Genomic DNA, 25,436 nt, shown 5'->3' on the forward strand with positions numbered 1-25,436 from the left:
CACACGCCCTTCCCAGCTCTGGCTCCACCATTCCCTGTTTGCCTGGGAGCACTGGGGTTACAGAGGTGCTGCCAGTGCTGGGGAGAAGGTTTGGGAACCAGCAAGTGCAGAAGTTCAGGAGTGCAGTAATTAGCAGAGCAATTAGTGGCTAATTGAAGTATGCAAGGCAGAGTGCCTTTTGTTCCTCCCTCCGTGTGGGATGGCTGATCCCAGGCGTGCTGGGAGCAGGGAGCTCCTGTCTCTTGTCCCTGTCCTTGATGGTGGGATAGGACAAGGGGGAAATGCTTTAAGGTGATTTAGATTTGATATTGGAGAGAAATTCTTGCCCGTGGGGGTGGTGAGGCCCTGGCACAGGTTTTGCAGAGGAGCTGTGGATGCTCTGGATGGGTGGAGCGTGGCACTGTGCTGTCCTGGGGATGCTCTGAGCTGGCAGGAGTGGCTCCTGAGCTGCCTGGGAGATGTGCATTGTGCCAGCAGTGGAGAAACTCAGCTTTACAGAGGGTTTGGGAGCCACCAAGGGGCCTCAGTGCCCTTTTGAGAGCCCCAGTTACCCAGACACAGAGGCAGTGGGAGGAATCTCTCTGGGAATGGTGCTCTGCCACCCTTGCTGTTGTACATCACACCCTCACAGCAGTCACTGCCACTGGGACAGCCTCAAGGTGCCTGGAATTACTTGTGAACAGCATGTAGAAGAGACATATTTACTTAATAAATAAATACAAATAACATATGGCAGGTACTAGCATGAAACACACACTACTGGTGTTGTGAGGGAGGCCCAGGTCTGAGGCTGGAGCTTTGCCTAGCTCAGGTGAACATGCCCAGCTGGAACTCTCCAGGCTGGCCCTGGGGGAGGCACTGAAGGTGGAATTGCTGAAGGGCATGTCAGAAGCCACACACCTGCATGGATAAATACATTTACACTGAGCATCCAGGGAGGTTTTGCTTTAGAACCTGGGGACACAAAGTGTGTGACTCTCTGGGAACCAGCACAAAGTGTGTGATTCTCTGGGAACCAGCACAAAGTGTGTGATCCTCTGGGAACCAGCACAAAGTGTGTGATTCTCTGGGAACCAGCACAAAGTGTGTGATCCTCTGGGAACCTGCACAAAGTGTGTGATTCTCTGGGAACCAGCACAAAGTGTGTGACTCTCTGGGAACCAGCACAAAGTGTGTGATTCTCGGGCACATTGCTGGGTGCCTGCCCAGGGCAGGTCCTGGGAGCTGCAGCGTGGTCATGGCACATGGGGCACACATAACTAAAGGTCCTGGCACACACTGGCACACACTGGCACACAGCTGAGGGTTCTGGCACACACTGGCACACAGCTGAGGGTTGTGGCACTCACTGGCACACAGCTGAGGGTTCTGGCACACATTGGCACACAGCTGAGGGTCATGGCACACACTGGCACAGGCTGAGGGTTCTGGCACTCACAGGCACACAGCTGAGGGTTCTGGCACACATTGGCACACAGCTGAGGGCTCTGGCACACACTGGCACAGGCTGGGGCTTCTGGCACACACTGGCACACATGGCTGAGGGTCATGGCACACACTGGCACACATCTGAGGGTCATGGCACATGGGGCACACATAACTAAAGGTCATGGCACACACTGGCACACATCTGAGGGTTCTGGCACACACTGGCACACAGCTGAGGGTTCTGGCACACACTGGCACACAGCTGAGGGTTCTGGCACACACTGGCACACACTGAGGGTCATGGCACACAGCTGAGGGTCATGGCACACACTGGCACACACTGAGGGTTCTGGCACACACTGGCACACATGGCTGAGGGTTCTGGCACACACTGGCACACAGCTGAGGGTCATGGCACTCACTGGCACACAGCTGAGGGTTCTGGCACTCACTGGCACACACTGAGGGCAGCGTCCCCCATGAACCCTAGCAGGGTGTCAGGGCTCACCCCCTCATCTCTGCAAAGCTTGGTGCAGAGCACAGGGGCTCTGCTTTGGCTGGGTTTGGCAAAGCCTTGACCTAAAGCTCGGAGCTCTGGTGGGCTCTAGGGAGGAGCAGCAGCAGCAGTTGGGTTTGGGGTTTGGGGTCTCTCTGAGCTCTGGGGCTGGCTCAGTCAGGTGAGACAGGCAGGGGCAGGAACAGGATTGCCTTCTGGCCATAGTGAGTCCGCGGGCCCAGCTTGCTGTTCCCGTTCTTCTTCAGCCCCACAAACCAGTTCTTGTCCGCGTGCACTTTGGACACGTAGGTGTTGTAATGGTTCTCTTCGAGCCTCTCCAGGAACAGACACTCCTCACCCAGTAGCTGCTGAAAGAGAGCCCAGGGCAGGGACAGTGAGCTGTGGGGATGGGGATGATCCTGCCCTGACAATCCCAGCTCAGCTCTGCCCTCTAAGATGCCATCCAGACCCATCTCTGAGATTTGCACACCCTGCTAAAGCTCATATTTAAATGGTGGGGTTTGCTCCCCTGGGCCCCTCCTGCAAGGTGTGTGTGTTCTGGGGATTTTAATTGGCAGTGACCAATCAGCCCTGTGCTCCATGAGCTGCTCCTGGCCCTGAGCTGTGGTGGCAGCTGCAGGCTCAGAGCACAGAGCCACAAAGGGTTGGGTTGGGTTGGGTTGGAAGGGATCTCAGAGACCATCCAGCCCCTTGCCATGGGCAGGGACACCAGCACCAGGTGGCAGCTGCTGCTCCAGGTATAAAACACAATATTTATCAAGTATCAGATAGGAAATACAATATTTATCAGAGGCAGGGCAGTAAGCAGCATTATTTGTTAACTTATTTATGCCCCCCAAAATAAAGCCAGCTGCAGAGTGGCCGTGCAGCTGCCAGAACCCCAGACAGAGCCTCGTTGGGGCTGTGGTTTGCAGGAGTGAGCTGTGGGTTCCTGCAGCCCTCTCTGGCTGCTCCCAGGGGTGCTGGCACTCACCGAGCCGTAGAGCAGCCCGTTGGTGTCCATGGCCAGGTACTGCCCCGACTGCGTGCTCCTGATGTGCACCACCCCCACGCTCTCTGCACTCAGCTGCAGCTGAACTGGGAGGGAAAACAAAACAGCAACCGTGACAGGAAAATAGGAAAAAGGGGAAAAAAGGGCTGCCAGGAAGGGTAGTGGGGTGTTTTGTTGAAGTCTGGCTTATAAAGAGTTTATAGGAAGCGGTACAGTGTGTAATAAAAGTGTCTCCTTGTACCCTCTTCTTCAAAGAAATCCCACAGCCATCCCTCAAGAGCCAAAGACCAATTTTTCCCCTATTTTACATCAAAGGAAGGGCAGCCTGTTGGTTACGATGCTGGAATGGGACACAGGAGACTGGGGTTTTAATTCTGGCTCTAATTTACAAATTTCTCATGTGGTTTGACAAGACACTTAAGGAGTGACATATGAAGTATTTTGAGAGCAGACTGCAGATGCCTGCACTGCAAACCCCTGATCCAAAGCATCCCCTCCAGCAGTCTGCTGCAGCTGGATTTATCCAGTGAATGGGGAAACAGAAAAGGCTGTGGCTGCAGTCACAGTGACTTGCAAATTCCAGCTCTTCCCAGAGATTGTTTCCATCTCATGGGCAGCTCTTCCCCCCAGGATTTATAACAGCAATATTTAGGTTGGTTGGAATGAAGTATGAACGGATGTCTCGGCTCCAGCTCCTTCCTTCCTGTTTATATTTAATTTATTTATCCTTATTTAGATGAGGTAAAAGGCAATGTTACCTCTTGGCCTGCTGGAACACCCGTTCCAGTGAAATCTTTGCTGTAATGGTTCACATTCTTCATTTTTGCCATTTCCTGCTCAGTAAATGATAGTTAATTAGGAAATTGTGTGGGTGCAGGTTTGCAGGAATGCTTGGCCCTGTGCATGCCTGGCTGAGGCTGGGAATGTGCACTGGGAAAACCCCAGCCCACCTGCACTCCCCCAGGTGCTGCAGCCCTGGGACCTGGCTGGGGAGCAGTGCAGGGATGAAAATGATGATTCTGTTCTAAAAGCTGTCCCCAAGAGAGGGGACTGAGGGACCCTCCTGCTGCCAGTGGGGGTGTTGAGTTTTTGGCACAGAGGGAGGCAGGACAGTGGGTCCAGAGGAAGGAGCTTGTGCACTAAATTCTTACAGGTTCTCTTACAGGTCTGCACAGAGATTTCCTTCCATGAAGTAATGGGATGAAAGCAGGAAAAGGAGATTTTTTTATAGAGATGGAGATGTTTCATCCTGCAGAATCTGAAGTGTCCAGGTAAATTTGCTTTCCATCCCTTGGAATGCCCATGTCAAGGATGTGGATCCTGGACAGCAAAGGCTTAGAGAGAGTGACTTCTGCTCTTCTTAGAGATCCCCCTGATTCTGAGGCCATTTAAGAGAGGAATAAGAATTCTTGGTGTTTGGACCAAAATGCCCAAGGGCAGTGAGCAGCTGGAGCACTGCTGTCCCCACTGGCTTCCCCATGAACTGAGGCTGTTTCTGTGCCCTGACCCTCCTTGGGGCCTGTCCCAGCTGGGTGACAATGTCCCCCAGTGCCAGTCATGGTCTGGGCTGCTCCTCTGGCACACCAGGGGCTGATGCTGAGCAGCTCCATCCTTCTCCAGGAGTGTGGGTGCTCAGAGCAGGGCACCTCTCCTCAAGGCTGCTCTGCTGGCACACAGCCCTTCCAGGAGTTTCCTCTGTAAATACCAGTGTGCTCCTGCATCCCAGTTTATGAGATTTGCAGCAGGTTCCTTCCTGGCAGAGCTCTGCAAACACGAGGCCCCAGGCCAGCAGGAGGGAGGTGAGAGCTGGGATTCACTCCTGCCCACTCCAGGGGCATGGATTCGCTTTTCCAGAGGGAGAAGGACTGGGCAGTGTGACAGCTCCACGCTGTGGGACAGCAGCTTGGGGCAGGGCACAGGGGTGGTGCTGATGGCCTTGGTAGCCCCCTGTGTGCCAGGAGATGCCACCCTGATCCTGACCTCTCTGGAAGATGCTGCAGAGACCCTGCTGAGCTCACAGCACCTCTCTGTGTGTCTGTGAGCCCAGCTCTGTCTGTGCAGACCCTTTGGGTCACACCCAGCCTCTCCCAGGGGTTTGAGGGTTTATTCCAGCTGGATGCTGGAGCAGCACACTGCCTTTATCCAGCCTCAGGGAGCTCATCTTCCTCCATCCCCCAGCACGAGGCAGTGTTTGTAATTAAAACTCGGCTCTAAACTGCCTGTCATTAAAACAACAATAGCGAGAGGAAAGGTTAAGTTTGGGGGAGAAGCCACATGTGTGTTTGTGGTTTAAAGAAAATAAAAGTGCTTTTCTTAGCACTTTGTAGGGTCGGTTTGGCTCCTCCCAGCCCTTCCTTCCAACGAGATAGGAGGGTGGCAGGTCCCGGTCCCATTCCAGTAAAAGCTCAGGATATGCTGCACCCAGAGATTGCTGCCAAGAGCAGAGGGAAGAGCCCAGCCCTGCAGGAGCTGTGCAGCTCTGCTGGGCAGCGGCTTCAAAAATCCTCTCAGGAGTTTTGGGTAATGCAAGAGCACAAAAAGCACGAAATTCCCAAGGATTCCTTGGCAGGACGAGTGGTGGCAGCTGTGGGGACAGTTCCTCCCAGCAGAGGTCCCAGTGTCCCACGGCTGGAGCCACTGCGGGGATGGGGACAGGAACGGGGACAGGAACGGGGACACCCTGCCGAGGGGGAGCTGTTAAATCAATGCAAAGACAGCACAGAATTCCCTGTGCTGTGTGTGGGGGGATGCCAGGCTGCCCTGAGCCCTCCCTGCCAGGGCCAGCTCTGTGTGTCACCCTGTGTCACCCAGCCCTGCTGTGTCCCCTCTGTCTGCCTGCCATGGGGTGAAGCCAATGTCAGATATCTACTGATATCTATTGCCTACCTTTATCTATGTATATATTATTTATATCTATTTATAGATATTTAATATTTATAATTTATTATATGTCTGTGTCTGTCTGTGTCTATGTCTTTGTCTTTGTTTTTGTCTATCTATATCTGTATCTATATATCTATATCTATATATCTAGATCTATATATCTATATCTATATATCTATATCTATATCTATCTATATCTGTATCTATCTATCTATCTATATCTATATCCATATCTATATCTATATCTATATCTATCTATATCTATATCATCTTTATGTTTATATATATTTATTTATATATTTCTATTTCTATTTCTATTTCTATTTCTATTTCTATTTCTATTTCTGTTTCTATTTCTATTTCTATTTCCATTTCTATTTCTATTTCCATTTCTATTTATATATTTATTTACATATTTGTATTTACATATTTCTATTTCTTTACACATTTATATCTATATATAACTATTGATTTACTCCATACCTACACTTCACTAGCACACATACCACGGCAGCACACACCCCACACCTCCCCTGCTCTGTGTACCAGCTCCAGGTGTGTTTGGCAGGTGTGCTGTGACACAAACCTTGCTCCAAGCCCCGTTTTCCCCATCTCAGGAGTGCAGAAGGCTGTGCTTACTGTGCTGGTCGCTGCGGTCCCTGGTGCCATCCACGGTGCCGTCGGGCAGGATGCGCAGGAAATGCCCCCCGTTGCTGCAGTACAGCAGCTTGGGCTTCTTGTAGTTGCCCGGGGGCAAGTTGAACTTCTCTGTCAGGGCGCTGAAGGTGGTGATTTCCCCCTCGGCCATGCCGGGGCCGGGCTGCAAGAGAGGTGACAGCAGGTGACAGCGGCTGGGGCAGCTTTAAAGGCTGCCAGGAGGGAGGGAGGAGGGAGGAGGGAGCCGGGGGTCCCTGCCAGGCTGCCCGGGACAGGTGATTCACTGGGACACAAGGTGATGCTCCCCGGCGTGGGAGGTGGTGAGGGGCTGTCACTCCTGTCTGTCCTTTTAATTGTATCTGTTGTTTTTTAAAAGGGCTCTGTCCTTTTAATTTTATCTGTTTTCGTTCTCCTTTCTATTGACGTGCGCGCTAAAATTACACACCCAGAAAACCAGTTTGGAACACACCCAGTGTCTGATTGGAACCCACAGGAGGCGGGAAGGGAGCCCAGGTAAAACTCTCTCCACTATTATAACTCTCAAACACAATTATGCCCAGGAATTGCAACAGCCACTGCATGTCAGGTAGTAAATATTGCTGATGTCCTGGCACTCTGCAGCTCACCTGGCCCAGCAGCACACGTGGAAAAGGTCAGGACACACTGCAGGTGTGTGGGAGGTGAGCAGGGACAGCAGCTTCCACTGCCTGGGCTCAGCAGGTTTAGCCAGACTGATCAACAGCACATGGAAAAATGGAATTGTGAGTTTAGGATATGCCAGGAATCCACCTGCAGTATCTCAGTGCCTGAAGGGCTCCAAGGGAGCTGGAGAGGGGCTCTGGTCAAGGGTCTGGAGGGTCAGGACAAAGGGAATGGTTCCACTGGCACAAGGCAGGGTTAGATGGGATTTTGGGCAGGAATCGTTCCCTGGCAGGGTGGGCAGGGCTGGCACAGGGTGGCAGAGCAGCTGTGCCTGCCCTGGATCTCTGGAAGCACCCTAGGCCAGGTTGGATGGGATTGGAACAAGCTGGTCTAATGAAAGATGATCCAGAAACCTCATTGTGCTGGAGACTGTGGTCACAATCCATGTTTAAGCAGATGCTGTGCCAAACCCTGAAGGCATCACCAGGCCAAAAGAAAGATGCTGTGGATGTTGGAGGCTGAGAAGTGAGAGGTGGCATCAGGAGATGGGGGTCAGAGTGCCACAGATATTCCAGGTACAGTCATGTTTTTACATTTTAGAATCTCCCACACATTCATTCTGTCTTTCACACACAGAGTTCTGTAGTGCTTGCAGAGAAGAGGATTTATGAACAGAAAAAGACATGGCACTGAATAAATCTAGATAGAGGGAATTGCTTTGAATGTCATGTATTCCCACAGCTATATTATGGAAAATATTTTATAGTCACTGTTTATGTGTGTTTATAGATTGTAAAAATGTCTCTTTAGCATTGAGTTGTGCACTGGTAGGTTGGGATGGAGCCAGTGGCACACTGGGTGGGTTTGCTGTGGTGCTTGGAGTGCCCTGGGAGATGCTCAGGGTGGCAACTCTGCAACACTCACACACATGCACAGAGACTCTCTGAACGTTTGGCTCTAAACTCTTCACTATTAAAAAAAAAACAATCTGCAAAAGCAGCTGCAAGAAGGGGAAACTGCTCCTGGAAATGGATCCCAGATGCCTGCAGAGTAAAAACCTCTGCAAGTTGGATTGCTAAGAGCTGAACCCCTGGAGATAAAGAAGATAAAGAGTGAGAGCATTGCCAGCCTCTGCACCAGCTCTGCTTTGCACACAGATGTCAGCCCTGGCTCCCAGACACCCAGGCTGGGATTTTGGGAGGTGCTTTCTGGAGTGCCAGCACAGGCAGCCCCATCCATGGCCATGGGGCTGGAGATGCAGCTGATGCCAAATACTGACTGAAAATCTCTTTTTAACACCATTGTCAGGTGAAATTATTTCTTAGAGGGTCTGATGCCTCATTTATTTTTCTCTCAAGACACCACACATGCAGTGGCTCAGTTTCCTTGCCCACTGCCAGCCTTTCTCTGAGGAGAGCCCCCATTCCAGCAGGGTGGCACACAGGGCTCTGGTCCTCCACTGAGCTTTAACCATGATCAGCACTGGGGCATTTCCTAGAACCAGAGCTTTTCTTGAACCTTTATCTGAGGGCACAGGGCACTCTGATGATGCAAAAACAGATCCAAGAGCTCTGGCTGGATTCTACCCACAGTCACCTCAAGGCCTGAGGGCATCTCCAGACAGCTTGACCAGAGCAGCTCAACTGCAAACAGCTTCCTCATCGTCACTTATTTCCTCTAAGGTTATTTTTGCTATTTTTAGGAGGACTCCAGGGCCTGCCAGCTGCCCTGACTGCCCCAGCCCAGCTCAATGAACATTTTTCCACTCCTCTTGTCTCCCCAGTTAAATACTATCGCTGTTCTCAGACTTTATGGCCATGGAGTTGTTCCTCTACAAACACCACCACTCATGGCCCTACCATTATACTTTTGGCAGGAACATGTTAGGTTTTTATGGGAATTAAAAAGCACTAGTGAGAGAGAGAACCTGAACCAAAGACAACATAAAGGGCCTTATTTCTTTGGGTAGAAGCCCAACAATGCTATTAAATAGCTCAAAGCAGAACAGAGAGCTCTGTCAAATATGCAAAGCTGACAGACACCACACTCCAGTGGTTATTTGGTGCCCCATGGAGAAAGGAAAACGCTCCAGGAGGAGATTGCTGTAAGAGGGGAAAGGCTGCTGCTGAGCCCTGACCCCGCTGCTCACACCAGGACAGAGATTTGGAGCTGAGTTTGGTCTGTTTGTCCAAGAGCAGCTGTGTTTGTGGCTCCTCTTTCCTCCAGCTCTCTGTAACAGCCTTGCCTGGGAGAAAACCCCGAGGATGAATCCCTGGGAGCTGCAGCCAGGGCAGAGCTGCAGGACAGCCCCAGCTCAGGGCACCCAGCTCTTCCTCCTGCATGGGGATGTCAGCACCCAAAGGATCAGAAATCATTTCTGAAGGTAAAGAAAGCCTTCAGAAGCGAGTTAATCCCTGTGTTCATTGGGTCCAGGTCCTGCTGAGCCGTGGTGGCTGCGCTGTGCTCTCCCTGCAGCTCCGGGTAGAGGGGCCGGGATAGCTGCGAAATTCTGAGAAGTTTGGGGTTGGTTCCAAACTTTATCACTGGCCAAACCAGTGGCTTTGATGTGAAATCCCAAACTCTGCGAGCATCTGACTCTGAGCATGGAGGGCTGGCTGTGCTGCCAATATCAGGGGTGTGAGCTCTGAAATAACAGCACGAGCCACGGGAGGAGCGGGGACCTTTCCTCTCTGCTGCAAAGCTGCTGCTCACTTCACTACCCAGCACTTGTTTGCATGGCAAAGGTGGTGTTGATGGAAATGTGGGGGATTCCTAATGGTCCTGAAGTTTTTTGCATGTTAGAATTGCCAAGAACTCTTTTTTTAAAATTTTTTTAATTTATTTTTTTTTATGGTTCATGTGGCACAAATTTGGTGGTCAGCACTCAACCCAGAGGTAGCCAGCTAAGGTGAGCCTTTTTTCCTTAGAAATTTCCTATGAAATACCTGGCTGCTCCATGGAGGAAAGCAGAAGTATCTCACCTCCAGGGTTAAAACAAGATTGGATTGATTCAAATGCATCAGAATTGTCTTTGGACACAATCTTTTATGTAGGGTTGGAAAGAAATGTTCTGCATGGCCTCTGAGTGGCCACAGTGCAGTTAATCACAATTGTCATTTAGGTGATCAGCTAAAGATCACACAGAGAACTCCAGAGAGGAGAAGCTGCTAAACCCAGGAGTCTCCTGAGGTTTTGTCCAACTCCAGTTAATGAGCTCAGTGTCTCCTGAGCCTGGCTCTGGTGAGTGCAGTGGAAACACTCCAGTTGGTTTCACTTTGGAAAGTGTTGTTTTCTCCATTAAAACAGAAATGCTGTTTCTTCCAGGAGGTGTGACTCAGCTGGGATCAGACAGCATCACCTCCTGATGGGCTCCTTTCCCATTCCCACTGCAGCCACCTGGACAGAACACTCAGTTCCCAGGCAGGTCAGACACTCCACGTGGGAATGGAAACAGGTAGAACATTTCTAAGGAATTCAGGCTCTGCCTTTCCTGGGGGTTCCTGTGGGCTTTGGGGCAATCTGAGATCTACCTGGAACAAACATCTCTCAGATAAACAGGGATTTTGTTCATTATATGTTTCAGAGAACCATCTCACGGGGTGGATTTCCTCCTCCAGGAGAGGATTAGAGAGCAGGCAGGGGTTTCCTCATGCTGCAGGAGCAGCTCAGAGGGTTTTGTTATCAGCACGGGCAGCCTGCAAGGGCTGCCTCCCCTCCCCAGGGCTGGCAGTGCAAGGCACAGCTCGAATTCCTTGGTCTGTACATCCTCTTAGAAGGACTTAATAAATGATTAGGCAAAGCATATGATAAATATGCAATAGATCACTCAGTATCGCTGGAATGCATTGGCTCGTTTCTAGTCTTGTTTATGGCCAGGTGATTTTATCTCTAGAGATTAACAGCTTAATGAAATATTTATCAGTCAGGTTTTACCCTTTGCAAGTGGAACACGTTGCATGAAGTGCGACCAAAAGCATAAAAATCAATTTAACTAATGCCTGCTGTCATCATCTCCTGCCATTCCACTCAGTCCCACTGGATTTGGGGCAGCTGAGACAGAGGGGCTGGAAAGCTGAAACTTCAGCAGTTCCCTGCGTGGGTGTCTCCAATGGCTGATGAGGGACAGGGAGGGACAGGGTTAACCCAGCCCAGGGATGCCCAAGGGAAGCCCCTTCCCTCTGGGACAGCCAGGGCAGATCCCACCCCGCCGGGGTGGCCGTGGGGAGACAGGAAAACCAAGCGCTCCTGCACTTTCTAATTAGCTCCCCGCCTCTCCCACCTCCCGCCCACGGCGCTTCATCCGGTCATTAACTTAATTGCAGTTCCAGCTCCATCCCCGGGGCAGGAGCTTTGCCAGGAAGGTTTTGCCCTCTGTCCTGGCTGGGCTGGGACCAAGGGCAGGGGCACAAAATGAGCAGCACACACAGATCCCTCTGACCCCCGGGTCATTCCTGCTCTGAGCCCTGTCCCCCAGAGCCAGCCACGCGTGTGGCACCTGCTGGGTGTCCTGGGCAGGGAATCACCAAAGGACAAGGGTGGGCTGGAGGATGTGCTGCTCCCAGGGACACCTCTGGGTTCTGCACCCCGGCTTTCCCCTTCCCTCGGGGGGCAGCAGGTCCTGCCTGCCCTCTCTGGGTGCCCTCTCCAGGTACTCCTTCCCTCTGCCAAGGCCAGGGCAAAGCATCATCCCTGTCCCTGTGCTCTGCTGGGAGCAGCCAGTGCCACCAGTGCCACCAGTGCCACCAGTCTCAGCCCTGCCACCCGAGCAGGGTGGCTCTGTCCTACCGAGGCTGCTGAGGACTCAGGGGTGATGCAGCAGGCACAGGAGCCTTGTTTTGGGTTTGCCACCTTGGCTGAGGACAGGGCTGAGGGTGCCTCTCCTCCCTGGTCTGCCTGTGCTTGGCCTTCCAGGAAAGGCAGCAGGAGGGAGAGGAAACCATGAGAGACACAGCTGAGCAGGGCTGGTGAATGTTTTGTGATGATGGGGGAACCCCAGGGTGCAGGGGGCGCTTTGTGTGCCCCTTGGCTCCTGCCAGCAGCCCCCAGACCAGGGGCCCTGCCCATCCCCGGGGTCCCTGCCCATCCCCGGGGTCCCATCCCTGGGTCCCATCCCCAGGGTCCCATCCCTGGCTCCCATCCCCTCCCTGCCCAGGATGCGCTGCCCGGTCCCTGCAGCAGGAGGTGAAGCTGGGGACATTCCAGTGTCCCCATCCCCCAGCCACCCCCGGTGTCCCTGCAGGACACTGGGCTCACAGTCAGACCACAGGGCCTGGCTGTGGCTGTCTGGGCAGGTGTGGCTGCCCTGCACACCCACGGACGGACGGACAGACGGACAGACTGATGACGCCTCGTGACAAACTCCAGCCCCACGAGTTCCCTCTGTTAATCCAAGCCGTGCTCTGCCTCTCCTCTCACCATGTGAGCCTCCAATGCCACCCCCAGCCAAGCCTCTCTGTCCAGGTCTGGCTGTCTGTCTGTCCCTCTGTGTCCTGGTGCCAGCCCTCACTGTCCCCTCGGTGCCCAGACGGGTCCAGCACCTCCCAGGCTGCAGCTGGGGCTGGGATGGAGGGAAAGGCAGCAATGCTGCACCGTGTCAGGCAGCACTTCCTGCAGCTGCCCCTCTGAAGGGTGGCCAAGCCTAGCCGAGGGTTGGCTGCAGCTTCAAAACCGGGATTTGAGTTTGGGCTCAGCCTTCAGACCGTGTCCTTCCCCAGCAGGCAGAGGATGCTGGAACCCAGGGTTTCATCTCCAGGCCAAGTGAAACCCCACATCCATCCTGGTGGTTAACCAGCAGCAGACAAATCATCGCTCAGAAATTCAGAAATCCAACTTCCTCCAGCACAGCCTCGCTCTGGGCTGTTCCAAGGAAAATCTCTTGGTTTCTGGGTTCACCAGAAGCTCAGCAGTGATTTACTATGAAAATGTGCAGGGAGCTCATGGTGTTCATCCTGCAGTGTTTGTGTAAGGCCAATACAGCTGCTCTTTTTAACATCTAAGCAAGACTGGCTGGAAGAATCCTGTTCTTAATTCAGTTGCCCAATGTCTTATTTTAAATCCAGTCTCTAGTACCCCTGGATGCCAACTCCTGTTTTTCTTTTCCTCCAAGCTGCCTGAGTAAGGAGCTTAAGCTGTTGCTTAATAACAGTGTGATAAAAGCTTGAGTTAATAATGGCTATTACCAGGAAAATCCTCCAATAAATAATAATTTTCTTATCTGCATGGCTTTGGGACCGGAGAAAATGCCTTCCAGTGAAAAGCTGCAGCGTGTAGGAGTGGGCAAGGAGTGTTTCAGATGGAAGATCAGAGCAAGGCAAGCTCAGGGCTGGATCCTGTTCAATGCAGATGAGTGGGTCAGCAAAAAACTGGAATTAGTGTGGCTGAGTAGTCCCTGGAGCAAAGGAGAGCAGCTGTGCATCTCCAGCTCTTGTGGTCTGCAGAGGCAGACAGGTCACTGATGGGCTGTGCTCCTCAGGCACAGACTGGGCATTCTCAGTGTGGCAGAGGTGGCTCTGGGGGCCATGGACACTGAGCTCTCTGTTTGTCACCCTAGGAGGGAGTGTGAGTCACTGGGACCTGCCAGACCCTGGGGAGGCACAGCCCTAATTCTGGCCCTGTGTCCCAGACAATGAGACACCTGTGTCCCTGCAGAGCTGGGCACCTGTGGTCCCTGCTGTGACACGTGTGACCACAGGCTGTGTGACAGCAGCAGGAGCCACCTGTGCTGCCACCCTGCTCCAAGGAAAACACAGCCCTGCCTTGGGTTTCCATACAGAGCCCTCCGAGGGAAGGGGATGTTTTTTGGATGCTCCTCTAGCCCTTCTCATCTCTGTAAACAGCAGAGCACCACAAAGGGCACAGGCAGGACACGAGGCTGCAATTGGAACAACCTGCTGGAGCTCAGCCCTGGGGTTCCACCCACGCTGCCTATTCCCAGCTCCCCGTGGGCAGCTCACAGGCACCGCCGTGTTTGCTGTGCCTGTGTTTCCACAGCTGCTCCAGGGGCCAGGCTGGGTCCAAGGGTTGGAATCACAGGATGGTTTGGGTTGGAAGGGACCTTAAAACTCATCCAGTCTCACCCCTGCCTCACCCTGCCACTATCCCAGGCTGCTCCAAGCCTCCAGCCTGGCCTTGGACACTCCAGGGATGGGGCAGCCACAGCTGCTCTGCTGTGATATTTGTGATAATCAAGACAGAAAGATGCCCTGAGTTGTCTAAGTGGAAAAAAACCCACACTAGACCAAAAATTTTGGGGCTAGCAGGCAGAGTGTGGGGATCTGTGCACCCTTCCCAGCCAGGACGCCACAACCAGGACCCCAGTGGGATTTTACCTTTTCCTTACTCATGAACTGCCCATTCTGGGCTCCCCAGGGGACAGTGAGCATCCCCTGTGCTTTGTGGAGGGTCACACCCACACCAGGCTGGGTGTGAGCCCCAAGATCCCCATTTGCAGCCACTAACTCTTCCCATCAAGTGGAAGCTTTTGTGAACACCCTGCAGCAATGGGAACACTCAGGAAGGGGAAGGGAGGGTGTTGTACTTGATGTTAAATACCTGTATATACTTTATATATACACCTATATATATAAATACCTATATAAATACCTATATATACTTTATGTCCAAGATCTGACCTTCAGCAGAGAATCAAGTGTCAAGGGAGATGGAAATTCCAGTGGCAGAAGGACACATTTGGGTGGTTTTGTGTACAGCACCCACGTGTCCTGTGGGGCTGGGCAGCTGCTCAGAACCAACCATGGATCTCTGGGAAAAGCAAGGAACCTCTCTGGGGAAAACAAAGCTGGAGTGGGGGAAAGGCAGTCAGGGATCCAGGAAGGGCCCTGTGCCAGCTCTGGGGGTTTGGAAAGGCGTGGAGGGGACAGGGAGGGACATGTCCTGTTTGGAGGGGACAGGGTGGGACATGTCCTGTTTGGAGGGGACAGGGAGGGTGGGACATGTCCTGTTGGGATGGCACAGGGATGCAGGATCTCCCTGAGCCCACAGGGACTGGCCAGGCAGTGGTGCCAGGGACAGGGGCAGGCAGCAGATGGCTGGTCTGGCACTGAGCTTCCTGGCCAGCATCATTTCCAGGGGTTTATGGCGTGCAGAGAGTGTCTGGGATGAGCAAACAGCTCGGATCTGGAGTGCATCTTGGGATGCAGAGTGGGATTTGTCACGGACAAGATCTCCCCCTCCTGTCTGCCCCTGAGCAAGGATGAGAGACAAGAATTAAATCACTCCTCAGGCTCCTGATCCATGGCCTGGAAAGGGGCAGAAAATCTCAGTGTGCAGCTGGGGGGGCTGTGCCCCAAGGTGGGGGAGCTGCCTGACCCCTGGGCTGGGAATGCCCCGTGGGACCAGCACCCATCAGGGTGGGAACTGTGCCCCCCCAGGGGACACTGCCAGGCTGGTTCCACCCCAGAGGCTGTCACAGACTGTGGGTGTCCCCCAGTGTGGCTGTGGCACTTGGGGACATGGGTTAGTGGTGGCCTTGGCAGTGCTGGGGGAATGGTTGGACTCGATGATTTGAGAGGGGTTTTCTAAACTGAAGAGCTCTTGGATTCTGTGGTTCTGCAAAAATAAGATCCCTGCACAGGTGAGAGCTGGCAAGGCTGGCCTGCAGGTGGGACAGGCAGATTGGCCAGCCCTGGAGCTGTGGGAAGGAAAGGTCTGAGATCAGGGCTGACACCAGATCCAAATGAAGAGCCAGGAGCAGGGACAGGCTTTGTGAGCACCGTGAGTCACGGATGAGCTGTGTGCCCAGACTGCTGTGGGCAGTGGGCACGTCCCTGGGACGGTGGCTCAGGACAGACAGCACCACTCCCAAAAGGAGTCTGAAGGGGACAAAAGGCTTTTAGAGGCCATGCCATGAGTCAGTGGTACCTGGGCACACATCAGCCTGGTTCCCACTCCCCTTTCTGCCCTGTCCTCAGGGACAGCTGCCAGAATTCAATGCTGTGGGCTCGGGAATCTGCCTGTGGGATCCCAGCTTGGTCCTTTCCCTGCTGCCCTCTCAGTCTGGTGCTTTCCCTGGGCAAGGGGGGAGTTTGGGGGGCAGGGAAAGCACAAACAGAAGGGGAAGGGGGCTCTGTGCTCACTCAAAGGGGGTCTCTGAGCTCACTTCTGAGTTAAACCCAGCAGAATGGGGGTTCTTACCTAACTGAAACTGAGGTCAGGCTTTAGGCTGGTGCCTGTTAATGATGCTGAGCTGGGGGTAACAGAACTTTATGTAGCACTGGCTGTGTATTAATTGCTCTTGAAGGGAATTCCTTAATATTAACCCTGGCACTGTGAGGGTCTGTCTCAGCTTTCCTCTGCCACCTTCACCAGATGGAGATGAAGCACTTCTGTTATCTGAGGTTTTAGAGAAAGGAGGAGCTGTGGCAGGTTTTGTCAGGGCAGGTGCCAGGTGCAGACTGCCTCTGCCTCCTCAGGGCTGGGTTCAGAGCTGCCTCAGCCCAGCACGAGTCCCCATCCCTGGGTGGGCAGAGCCCTGTCAGACTCTGAGACATTTGGGGGAATAGAAAACCTGCAAGTCACTGATGGCAGCTGCTCTGCATGGCCCTGCCCTCTGCTTTGCTTCTCCAACAGCTGTAAACCAGCAGATTCTGGTGTTGGGAACAAGGGAAGGAACAGGAGCTGAACACTGAGTCAGGCACCTCTCAAACACGGGGATTCCTGCATCCACAGCAGAGACCAGGACAAAGCCTTTGTGCCTCTCACTGAACTGGTTTTCAACAAATCCTTCTGCAAAGAGGTTTTTATTGTGAGATTTCTGTTTGAAAGACAGACCCAGCCAGCCCCAGCCCCCTGGATAATCCCTGACAGCTCTGCACTGACAGACAATGTACACAGGATTCCCAAAAATGCCCCAGCTGTGAGTCAGTGCCCGCTGTGCCCAGGAGAGAGAGGTGCTGGTACCCAGGGGCAGCCTGGGAGTCAGGACAGCCTTCACCTCCCTGGAATATATATTTTTTTTCAGGGAATATTTACTAAAAGGATTTGTGAGAGCCAGTGCAAGTGCTAATGTGTTTTGAGAGCAATAAAGAAGGAAAAAAAAAAAAAAAAGAGATGAAATAACCAAGGAAGGCTGAAAGAGAAATGGAGGCTAAAAGTGAGAAGGAGGCTGGAAAAGAATTGGAGTCACAAGGTTGGGGAGGGAAAAAAGTAAAGGCCGAGGAGTGCAAGAGAGAAAAAAGGTTGATCAGAAATAAAAACAAGGACAGAAAAAATAGAGGCTGCAGTGGGCCAAGAAAGGATGAGAGGGGGAAAGAAACGCAGAGGCTGGAAAGGGCAGGAGGCCAAAATAAAGTGGGAGGCCAAAGGAAAAGTAGAGACAAAAAAAAGCGGAGGGTGAAAAGGGGTGGGAGGCTGAAGAGGCACAGGAGACACACGGGAAGCTCTGCCCAAAGAGGGGTCTAAAGTTTAATGGGTTCCTCAGGCAGGAGGTGATAAGGCAGCACAATGTGCAATTGTTCTCCTGCACCCCGGGCCAGCCCAGCTGCCCCTGCTGGGACCTGCAGGGCTCAGCTTTGGGCTCGGGCTGTGCTGAGCTCGGCTCAGCTCTCCAGCCAGACCCAGAGCTCTGCGAGCCCTCTGGATAAACTTTCCTTCCCAGCTCCACCCCAGCCCAGGGGATGAACTTTTCCTCCCCAGCTCCCTGAATGACTTTGGCCTTCCTCCCACTGCTGAGACCTGGATCTTCCTCCCGGCTGAGGCTGCTCCTCCTGCAGGGTCTGGCTCCTTGTCCTTATTCCCAACCAGCTGAGCCAAGCCTGGCACCTGTGGCACAGAGGGACAGGGACCTGTGGCTGCCCTGTCAGGGTTTCACCTTTTCTAAACAGCCTGAAGGAGCCAAGAGGCTGCAGGTGCTGGCAGAGGAAGGGGACAGTGGGGACATGTGGGGACAGAGTCTCAGCCTGACACCTGCACCCCCAGCCGGGGAGATTGGAGCCTGCAGAAATTCGTGTTTGGCATCTTTGGTTTGGCTGAGAGCAGCTCGGAGCATGCTGGTGATGAGGAATTTTGGCTGTCAGGCCCATCAGGAAAATCCCTGTGGTGTTGTTTCAGTGGTAAATCAGAGAATCATCACAGAATGGTTGGGGTTGGAAGGGACCTCAAAGCTCAGCCAGTCCCACCCCCTGCCATGGGACACCTTCCACCACCCAGGGTGCTCCATCTCCAGGGATGGGGCATCCCCAATCATGCTTAATTGCCCAGAGAAGCTGTGGCTTTCCCAAACCATTCCATGGTTCTGTGATTTATTTATTTAGTATCAAAAATGAACTGTTCATAGTGCTGTGTCACTGTAATAATTTTCCTTTCTGTTTGTTGTTCTGTCTGAGTTTTTTTTTAGTTTGTTTGGTTTGGGGTTTTTTAATGGTGCAAATATTGTGTTTTGCCGTTTAAAATGCTTGGGGTTTAGTGGAATTCAATTCAATTTCTGATCTGGGCTCCTGCTTCTCCCCAGAGCTTCAGGTGAATTTGCAGTCATTTGGAGATTGTCATTTGGAACGGTGCTCCCACCACTCCTCCCTCCCAGGATTTGGGGGCACCCGCAGGGTTTTGGGGGGTCTGTCCCAGCTGGGGGGAGCAGCACCGTGCCACCCTGGAGCTGTAAAGGGAAGGGACCTGCTGCCTCATCCCAGCCCGACCCTGCCCTGGGGAAAGGCTCCGAGCGTGGGGATCCGCGCAGAACAGAGCCGGGGAATTCCCTGGGAATGCGCCGAGCATCCCGAGGGGATCCTGGAGCCCCGCGGGAGCCCTGCCGGGGGTGTGAGCATCCTGTGGGAGCCCTGCCGGGGGTGTGAGCATCCCGTGAATGCCCTACCGGGGGTGTGAGCATCCCGTGGATGCCCTACCGGGGGTGTGTGTTTGATCATCCTGCGGTGTCCGTGGGGCTGAGCCCTGCCGGGGGTGTGTGTGTGAGCAACCTGCGGTGTCCGTGGGGCTCTGTGTGAGCATCCCGTGGGAGCCCTGCCGGGTCTGTGTGAGCATCCCGTGGGAGCCCTGCCGGGTCTGTGTGAGCATCCCGAGGGAGCCCTGTCGGGTCTGTGTGAGCATCCTGTGGGAGCCCTGCCGGGTCTGTGTGAGCATCCCGCGGTGTCCGTGGGGCTGAGCCCTGCCAGGTCTGTGTGAGCATCCCGCGGTGTCCGTGGGGCTGAGCCCTGCCCGGGGGTGTGTTTGAGCATCCCGCGGTGTCCGTGGGGCTGAGCCCTGCCCGGGGGTGTGTTTGATCATCCCGCGATGTCCGTGGGGCTGAGCCCTGCCCGGGGCTGTGTATGTGTGATCATCCCGCGGTGTCCGTGGGGCTGAGCCCTGCCCCAGGGTGTGTGTGTGATCATCCCGCGGTGTCCGTGGGGCTGAGCCCCGGCCCCAAGCGGGTCCCGCCGCCCCCCGCCCGCACTCACCGGCGGCTGCGCGGAGCTCCGGGCTGCGCTCCCGAGTGCGCGGGGAGGGAGAGCGGAGCACGGCCAACGGGGGTGAGGAGGATGAGGAGGATGAGGAGGATGAGGAGGAGCTGCCTCGGGGCGGGGGAGCGGCGGGAGGATGCGGGGGGGGAAGCGGGAGGCTGAGCGCATCCACCCCCACGGCAGGGCCGGGCACCTGCCCGCACAGGGGGCGGGGGCTGGGGCTGAGCCCCCCGGGCAGCAGGAGGGGACAAAACACCGCAGAGAGCCGGAGCAGCATCGGCCTGGCCTTCCTGTCCCTCGCGTGTCCTTTCCCTGCGGCGCTGGGTGTGGCAGTGCCCTCCGGCAAGGCGATCACCTCCCTCATCCCTGCCTCGTCACTGCCCCGGGCATGGAGACGGGTCCTGTCCTACCTGTGGGTGTCCCTGCTCTCCCCATTGGGGTCCCTGCCCCCTCATTGGGGTCTCTGCCCTCCCCATGGGGTTCCCTGCCCTCCCCGGGTGCGGCTGCCGAGAGGGGCCCGGGGCAGCCCCGGGGCAGTGCCGGGCACGGCTGCGTTCCCGCTGGCACCGGGAGAGCTTGGCCTTAAAAGCCGAAGTGCTCCGGGAGCGCTGTCAGGCGGATGAAATGCAGCTCCGCGTCCCCGGGGATGCGCGCTGGAGCCTGGCGGGGGTGCTGGCACTGCCCTGGGCTGTGCGGGGCACTGCGCTGGCCGGGGACACTGCTGGGCTCGGGGGGTGCAAGGATGGGCTCGGGGGATGCTCGGGGCTTGGGGGGATGCTAAGGGATGATTTCGGGGGATGCTCAGGGCTCGGGGGATGCTCAGGGTGGGCTTGGGGGATGCTCAGGGCTCGGGGGATGCTCAGGGCTCGGGGGATTCTCAGGGTGGGCTTGGGGGATGCTCAGGGCTCGGGGGATGCTCAAGGTGGGCTCGGGGGATGCTCAGGGCTCGGGGGAAGCTCAGGGTGGGCTCGGGGGATGCTCAGGGCTCGGGGGATGCTCAGGGTGGGCTCGGGGGATGCTCGGCTCTCACGGGGTGCCGGGGTGGGTGCAGTTTGGGGTGCGGCTGTTCGGGGGTGCGAGGCCGCGCTCGCTGCCGCAGCACTAATGAAGCCCTAATGAAGCCCTAATGAAGCCCTAATGAAGCCCTAATGAAGCACTGACGAAGGCCGGGCGATGATTTCAGCGCTTGGCCGGGCTCCACCAGCCCTTTGATGTGGTGATGTTTAGGCTGCGTTATCTAAAGCTCGCTCAGAATGGGCTTTTCGCGGCGGCTCCCGTGGGGCCGGCGTGTTTGGACAGGCATTCCGGGCTGGAAATGCCCGAGCCCAGACGTTTGGATAAAACATTCCCGAGTTGACTGCGGTTACCAGCGCCTGCTGGGGACAGCTCCACACGCTGCCCACAGCGCAGGTGGATTCGGAGCTTTCCGGACATAGCAATATACATTTCACCCCCCTTTATTTTTAATAATCCCGCCCAAGATTGCCTTTTGCTTTTTCACAAAATAAGAAATAGATATAGCCAAACATTTCTGAATCTAACAGAAGAGCAGGCCTGGCTTTGCCTCAGGCTCTCCCGGACGAAAGGCGGGGTTGTGAGGACGATTAGGAAATCCTGCTCCGTTTTCTCAAGGGCGCATCCCCTTGTTCGGGAGCTGCCCCTCCCCAGCCCAGCCCTCGCCTCTTGCCCGGCTGCCCGAGCCCCCTGCTTGTGCTTGGCACTCAGCAGACCCTGCGGTGCTTTGCTGACTGTGTCCTGCCAAATTTGTGTCCTTCCTGCGTGTCCCGAAGGCTGATGGCCCCGGGATGGAGCCAAGAGCCAGAGACGCAGACACAGAGCAAACACGGGCTGGGGCAGCGGGATCTGCGCTGGGCACGAGGGAGAGGAGGCTTGGCCAAAACCGCCCGGGCCCTGCTCCGAGAGCCTGAGGGATGGGGACAGTGCAGGGATGGGGACAGTGCAGGGATGGGGACATTGCAGGGATGGGGTCAATAAAGGGATGGGGACAGTGCAGGGATGGGGTCAATAAAGGGATGGGGGCACTGTGGAAATGGGGAACACTGCAGGGATGGAGTCAATACAAGGATGGGGACACTGTAGGGTGGGGGCACTGCAGGGTTGGGGTCAATAAAGGGCTGGGGGCGGTGCCTTGTCAGCAGCTCTGCCTCCCACCTGCCTTCCCCAGCCCAGCCCTGCCCGGGTAGCCCCTGCAGCAGGTGCCCGAGGTGTTTCTCAGGCTCTCGGGATGAATTTGAAGGGCGGCTGCTGCTCCAGCTCCTCTCCTGCCCCTGCTGTGTACGGACCCGCTCACCTCGCTGCCCCCGGCTCTGTGTCCCACCAGCAGCGCTCCCCTCCCGGGCTGTTTGGTGAGTAACCAAGCACGGAGCCCCGGTGAGTAACCAAGCACGGAGCCCCGGTAAATAACCAAGCACGGAGCCCCGGTGAGTAACCAAGCACGGAGCCCCGAGAAGCTGCGGGTTTTTCCCTGCCTGGCCCCCGCCACAGGCGGTGTCTGTGGGGGCACTGAGCCCCAGCCCCGCTGTCCTGGCTGCTCCTCATCCCCCAAACCACAGCAGAGACCGCTCAGGCAAAACCTCCTGCACGTTTGGAGTGAGACCCAGGGGATGGCCAGTGCTGGGCTTTGTTCCCATCGCTCCTGCAGTGCCATTCCTGGCAGGAACCCGAGTGGAGATGCCCCTCGTGCCTCCTGCCAGCCCCCTGCCCCGAAAACCCAGGAAAACCCAGCTGTTCCTCACACAGCACACACGGACGAGCTGCTGAGCGTGGCCAGGAGTTCAGGAAGCAGGAACGTGCCCAAACCCTGCGGGAAAGGACCGCAAAGCCCCCGGGGATGAGTGGCGCTGTGGGAAGTGCGGGATGCTGGGGAAGGCACTCACCTGAGCGGGCTCCAGGAGCGCGGGGCTGGGCAGCGCAGGGGGCCGGGAGGCAGCGCCACCGCCCTGCCCGGGCTGCCCGGGGACGTGCTGGGGTCACCCTGCCCTCGCTGCACCTCCCGGGGCCAGGCAGCTCCTGCCGGGATCGCGCCGGGTCCCACGGCTGGCACCGGCACCGGGGATGTGCCGGCTCCGGGAGCGGCACCGTGGCTGGCAGGGACAGGGACAGGGACAGGGACAGGGACAGGGACAGGGACAGGGACAGTGCCGGCCGCGGCTCTGCACCCACATAGGACAAGGAAGTATGGATGGATAATCCTTCGCCTTGCTATTTTTTTCCTCTCATGTGATCTTGTTTTTGGAAGGCTATTTTGGGGCTGGACTCCAGCCCAGGTGAAAGACAAGGATTGAATCCAGCCTCCCCCTTTCCCGGAGGCCCTCCCGGGATCTCTGCCCGCCCGTGGGACGGGGACAAACCCCGCCACCATGTCCCCCCTGCCCCCTGCCAGCCTCTCCCTGTCCTGCTGCAGAGCCCTCGGTGTCCCTGGGGCTGATGGCAGCGGGCAGTGGCGAGCACAGCGGGGTCACCCCCACATCCCACTGTCACCCCCCCATCCTCGTGTCCCCAGTGTCCCCGGTGTCCCCAGTGTCCCCAGTGTCCCGGCACCATTCTCTCTCCGTGCCCGTTTCCCCCCAGAGCAGCCTGGCAGGAAGCTGCAGGGAGATAAATACATTAAAAATACACTCGGAGCGTGCAGCAGCCAAGGAATGAACCGCGGAGCTGCCACCAACCCCCTGATGCCACCAGAGCCGCGAGGAGAGCGACAGGAGGGGACAGGGGAAGGGACAGGGAGGAGAGGGACACGAGGGGACACGAGTGGACACAGGAGCCAGGGCGCTCTGCGGGTGTCAGGGAATCCGGATTTCCCTCAGCCCAGTCTGCCCAGTTCGGGGCTGGGAGAAGCTGGTTTGTCGGGTGAAGGACGGGACCCACGCGGTGACACTTCAGCCACAGGTGGGTCCAGGGAAATGGGGCATTCCAGAGGTGAGCTACAGGCGTGAGAGAGTCAGGTCCAAAAATCAGATGGCATTTATTTTTTCAGCCTATTTCCGAGTCTTTACCTAAAATAATTAATCTATATATTAAGTACAGTAATTTCACGTGGAAAATCTCACGTGGAAAAAACAGGCGTGGAATAATCTCGTGTGGAAAAAACAAGCGTGAAATAATCTTGTGTGGAAAAAACACGCATGGAGAAAAGACACGTGGAATAATCTCGTGTGGAAAAAACTCGCGTGGAAAAAACTCGCGTGGAAAAATCTCGCGTGGAAAAATCTCGCGTGGAAAAAACTCGCGTGGAAAAAACACGCGTGGAAAAAACTCGCGTGAAAAAACTCGCGTGGAAAAAACTCGCGTGGAAAAAACTCGCGTGGAAAAAACTCGCGTGGAAAAAACTCGCGTGGAAAAAACACGCGTGGAAAAAACACGCGTGGAAAAAACTCGCGTGGATTACTTTCGCGTGGAAACCCGCGTGGGATGGTCACGAGTGGGTGGCCACGCGTGGGGAGGGGGCTCGCGTGGCGGTCGCGTGGCGGTCGCGTGGCGGTCGCGTGCCGGTCGCGTGTCAGTCACGTGCCGGTCGCGTGGCGGTCGCGTGGCGGTCGCGTGCCGGTCGCGTGCGGGTCGCGTGCGGGTCGCGTGCCGGTCGCGTGGCAGTCGCGTGGCAGTCGCGTGCCGGTCGCGTGCCGGTCGCGTGCCGGTCGCGTGGCGGTCGCGTGTCAGTCGCGTGCCGGGCACGTGCCGGTCGCGTGCCGGTCGCGTGCCGGTCGCGTGGTGGTCGCGTGCCGGTCGCGTGCCGGCCACGTGGCGGTCGCGTGGCGGTCGCGTGGCGGTCGCGTGCCGGTCGCGTGGCAGTCGCGTGCCGGTCGCGTGGCAGTCGCGTGCCGGTCGCGTGCCGGTCGCGTGGCAGTCGCGTGCCGGTCGCGTGCCGGTCGCGTGGCAGTCGCGTGCCGGTCGCGTGCCGGTCGCGTGCCGGTCGCGTGGCAGTCGCGTGCCGGTCGCGTGGCAGTCGCGTGCCGGTCGCGTGCCGGTCGCGTGGCAGTCGCGTGCCGGTCGCGTGGCAGTCGCGTGCCGGTCGCGTGCCGGTCGCGTGGCAGTCGCGTGCCGGTCGCGTGCCAGTCGCGTGCCGGGCACGTGCCGGTCGCGTGCCGGTCGCGTGCCGGTCGCGTGCCAGTCGCGTGCCGGTCGCGTGCCAGTCGCGTGCCGGTCGCGTGCCGGTCGCGCGGCGGTCGCGGTGACCCCCCCCCCGCCCCCCCCCCCCGCCGTGTGTCCCGGTCGCTGCTGGAGACCCACGACGCGAACCCAGAGCAGACAAACGTGTGTTTGTTGTCTTACACTCGTGTTGTGGGCTGGCAGGTTTAGAAGTTTTTCCCATTATTATGTTAAGCTGCCCGGGGTGGCTCCGCTATTAGCCGTGAAGAGCTCCAGACAAAGGAATGCCTGGAGCACCCTGATGGCTCCATTAGGGAAAGGTGGGGTCCTGCTTTGTCCTTCACTCCACCTGGGGCGCTGCCCTCTCGCTCCGCTGCTCCTGCAGCCACTGAGAGCCTGCCCTGCCCTGCCCTGCCCTGCTCCACCGGACTGTAAAAAAAAAGGGGACTGCGACTGACTTCCGTTCTGTTCTGTCACTGTTTTTTTTTTCTTTCATATAGCTGATGCTGTTTTTGTTTGTCTTATAAATATATCAGTAAAGAACTGTTATTCCCAACCAATACTTTTTTTCCTGAGAGTTCCTGAATTTCCTTTTCCTGGCAATACTGCCCCTTTAAACCAGGACAACTCCCCCTAAGAATGAAAACCCAAAGCAGCTGCACCGACCTGCTCGGGGCTGGAAGGCGATGGGCAGAGCCCGGCTGGGATGAGGATTCCCGAGTGCAGCGTCTCCACCCGCTCCTGTCCGTGGGCAGCACGCGGTACTCACGGACCAGCTGGAACACAACATCCCTGTCACTGT

General features: G+C 56.0%; 1 protein-coding gene and 1 long non-coding RNA gene across 4 annotated transcripts; one reads left to right on the plus strand and one right to left on the minus strand.

The window, feature by feature from the left end:
• Positions 1–1,585: 1,585 nt before the first annotated feature.
• Positions 1,586–23,613, minus strand: FGF1 (fibroblast growth factor 1). Of its 3 annotated transcripts, none has more exons than XM_033072955.1 (4): positions 22,426–23,613; positions 6,459–6,639; positions 2,919–3,022; positions 1,586–2,292 (listed from the first exon to the last, which is right to left on the minus strand). In XM_033072955.1, the coding sequence occupies exons 2-4, from the start codon at positions 6,625–6,627 to the stop codon at positions 2,098–2,100; spliced, it is 468 nt and encodes a 155-aa protein (XP_032928846.1). In that variant the 5' UTR covers positions 6,628–6,639; positions 22,426–23,613; the 3' UTR covers positions 1,586–2,097. The 3 variants fall into 3 exon arrangements, with proteins under 3 accessions (XP_032928846.1, XP_032928845.1, XP_032928844.1); XM_033072954.1 differs by lacking the exon at positions 22,426–23,613 and adding an exon at positions 19,526–19,937 and having other exon boundaries at positions 1,586–2,289; XM_033072953.2 differs by lacking the exon at positions 22,426–23,613 and adding an exon at positions 19,526–19,933.
• Positions 6,651–9,939, plus strand: LOC117003217. The gene is made up of 2 exons (XR_004419486.1): positions 6,651–6,989; positions 7,575–9,939. It is a non-coding gene; the product is annotated as an uncharacterized LOC117003217 (long non-coding RNA).
• Positions 23,614–25,436: the final 1,823 nt, after the last annotated feature.

This window comes from Catharus ustulatus, chromosome 15 (assembly GCF_009819885.2).
Source record: "Catharus ustulatus isolate bCatUst1 chromosome 15, bCatUst1.pri.v2, whole genome shotgun sequence".
Lineage (NCBI taxonomy): Eukaryota > Metazoa > Chordata > Aves > Passeriformes > Turdidae > Catharus > Catharus ustulatus.

What these genes read in the sequence shown, in the direction of transcription:
- FGF1 (XM_033072953.2), bottom strand. Translation starts at nt 19,696, where the DNA reads ATGCGCTCAGCCTCCCGCTTCCCCCCCCGCATCCTCCCGCCGCTCCCC. An exon ending in GGACCGCAGCGACCAGCACA is followed by an intron (nt 3,023 to 6,458) that starts GTAAGCACAGCC and finishes TTTCCCTCCCAG; the next exon opens with TTCAGCTGCAGCTGAGTGCA. An exon ending in ACGGGCTGCTCTACGGCTCG is followed by an intron (nt 2,293 to 2,918) that starts GTGAGTGCCAGC and finishes GCTCTCTTTCAG; the next exon opens with CAGCTACTGGGTGAGGAGTG.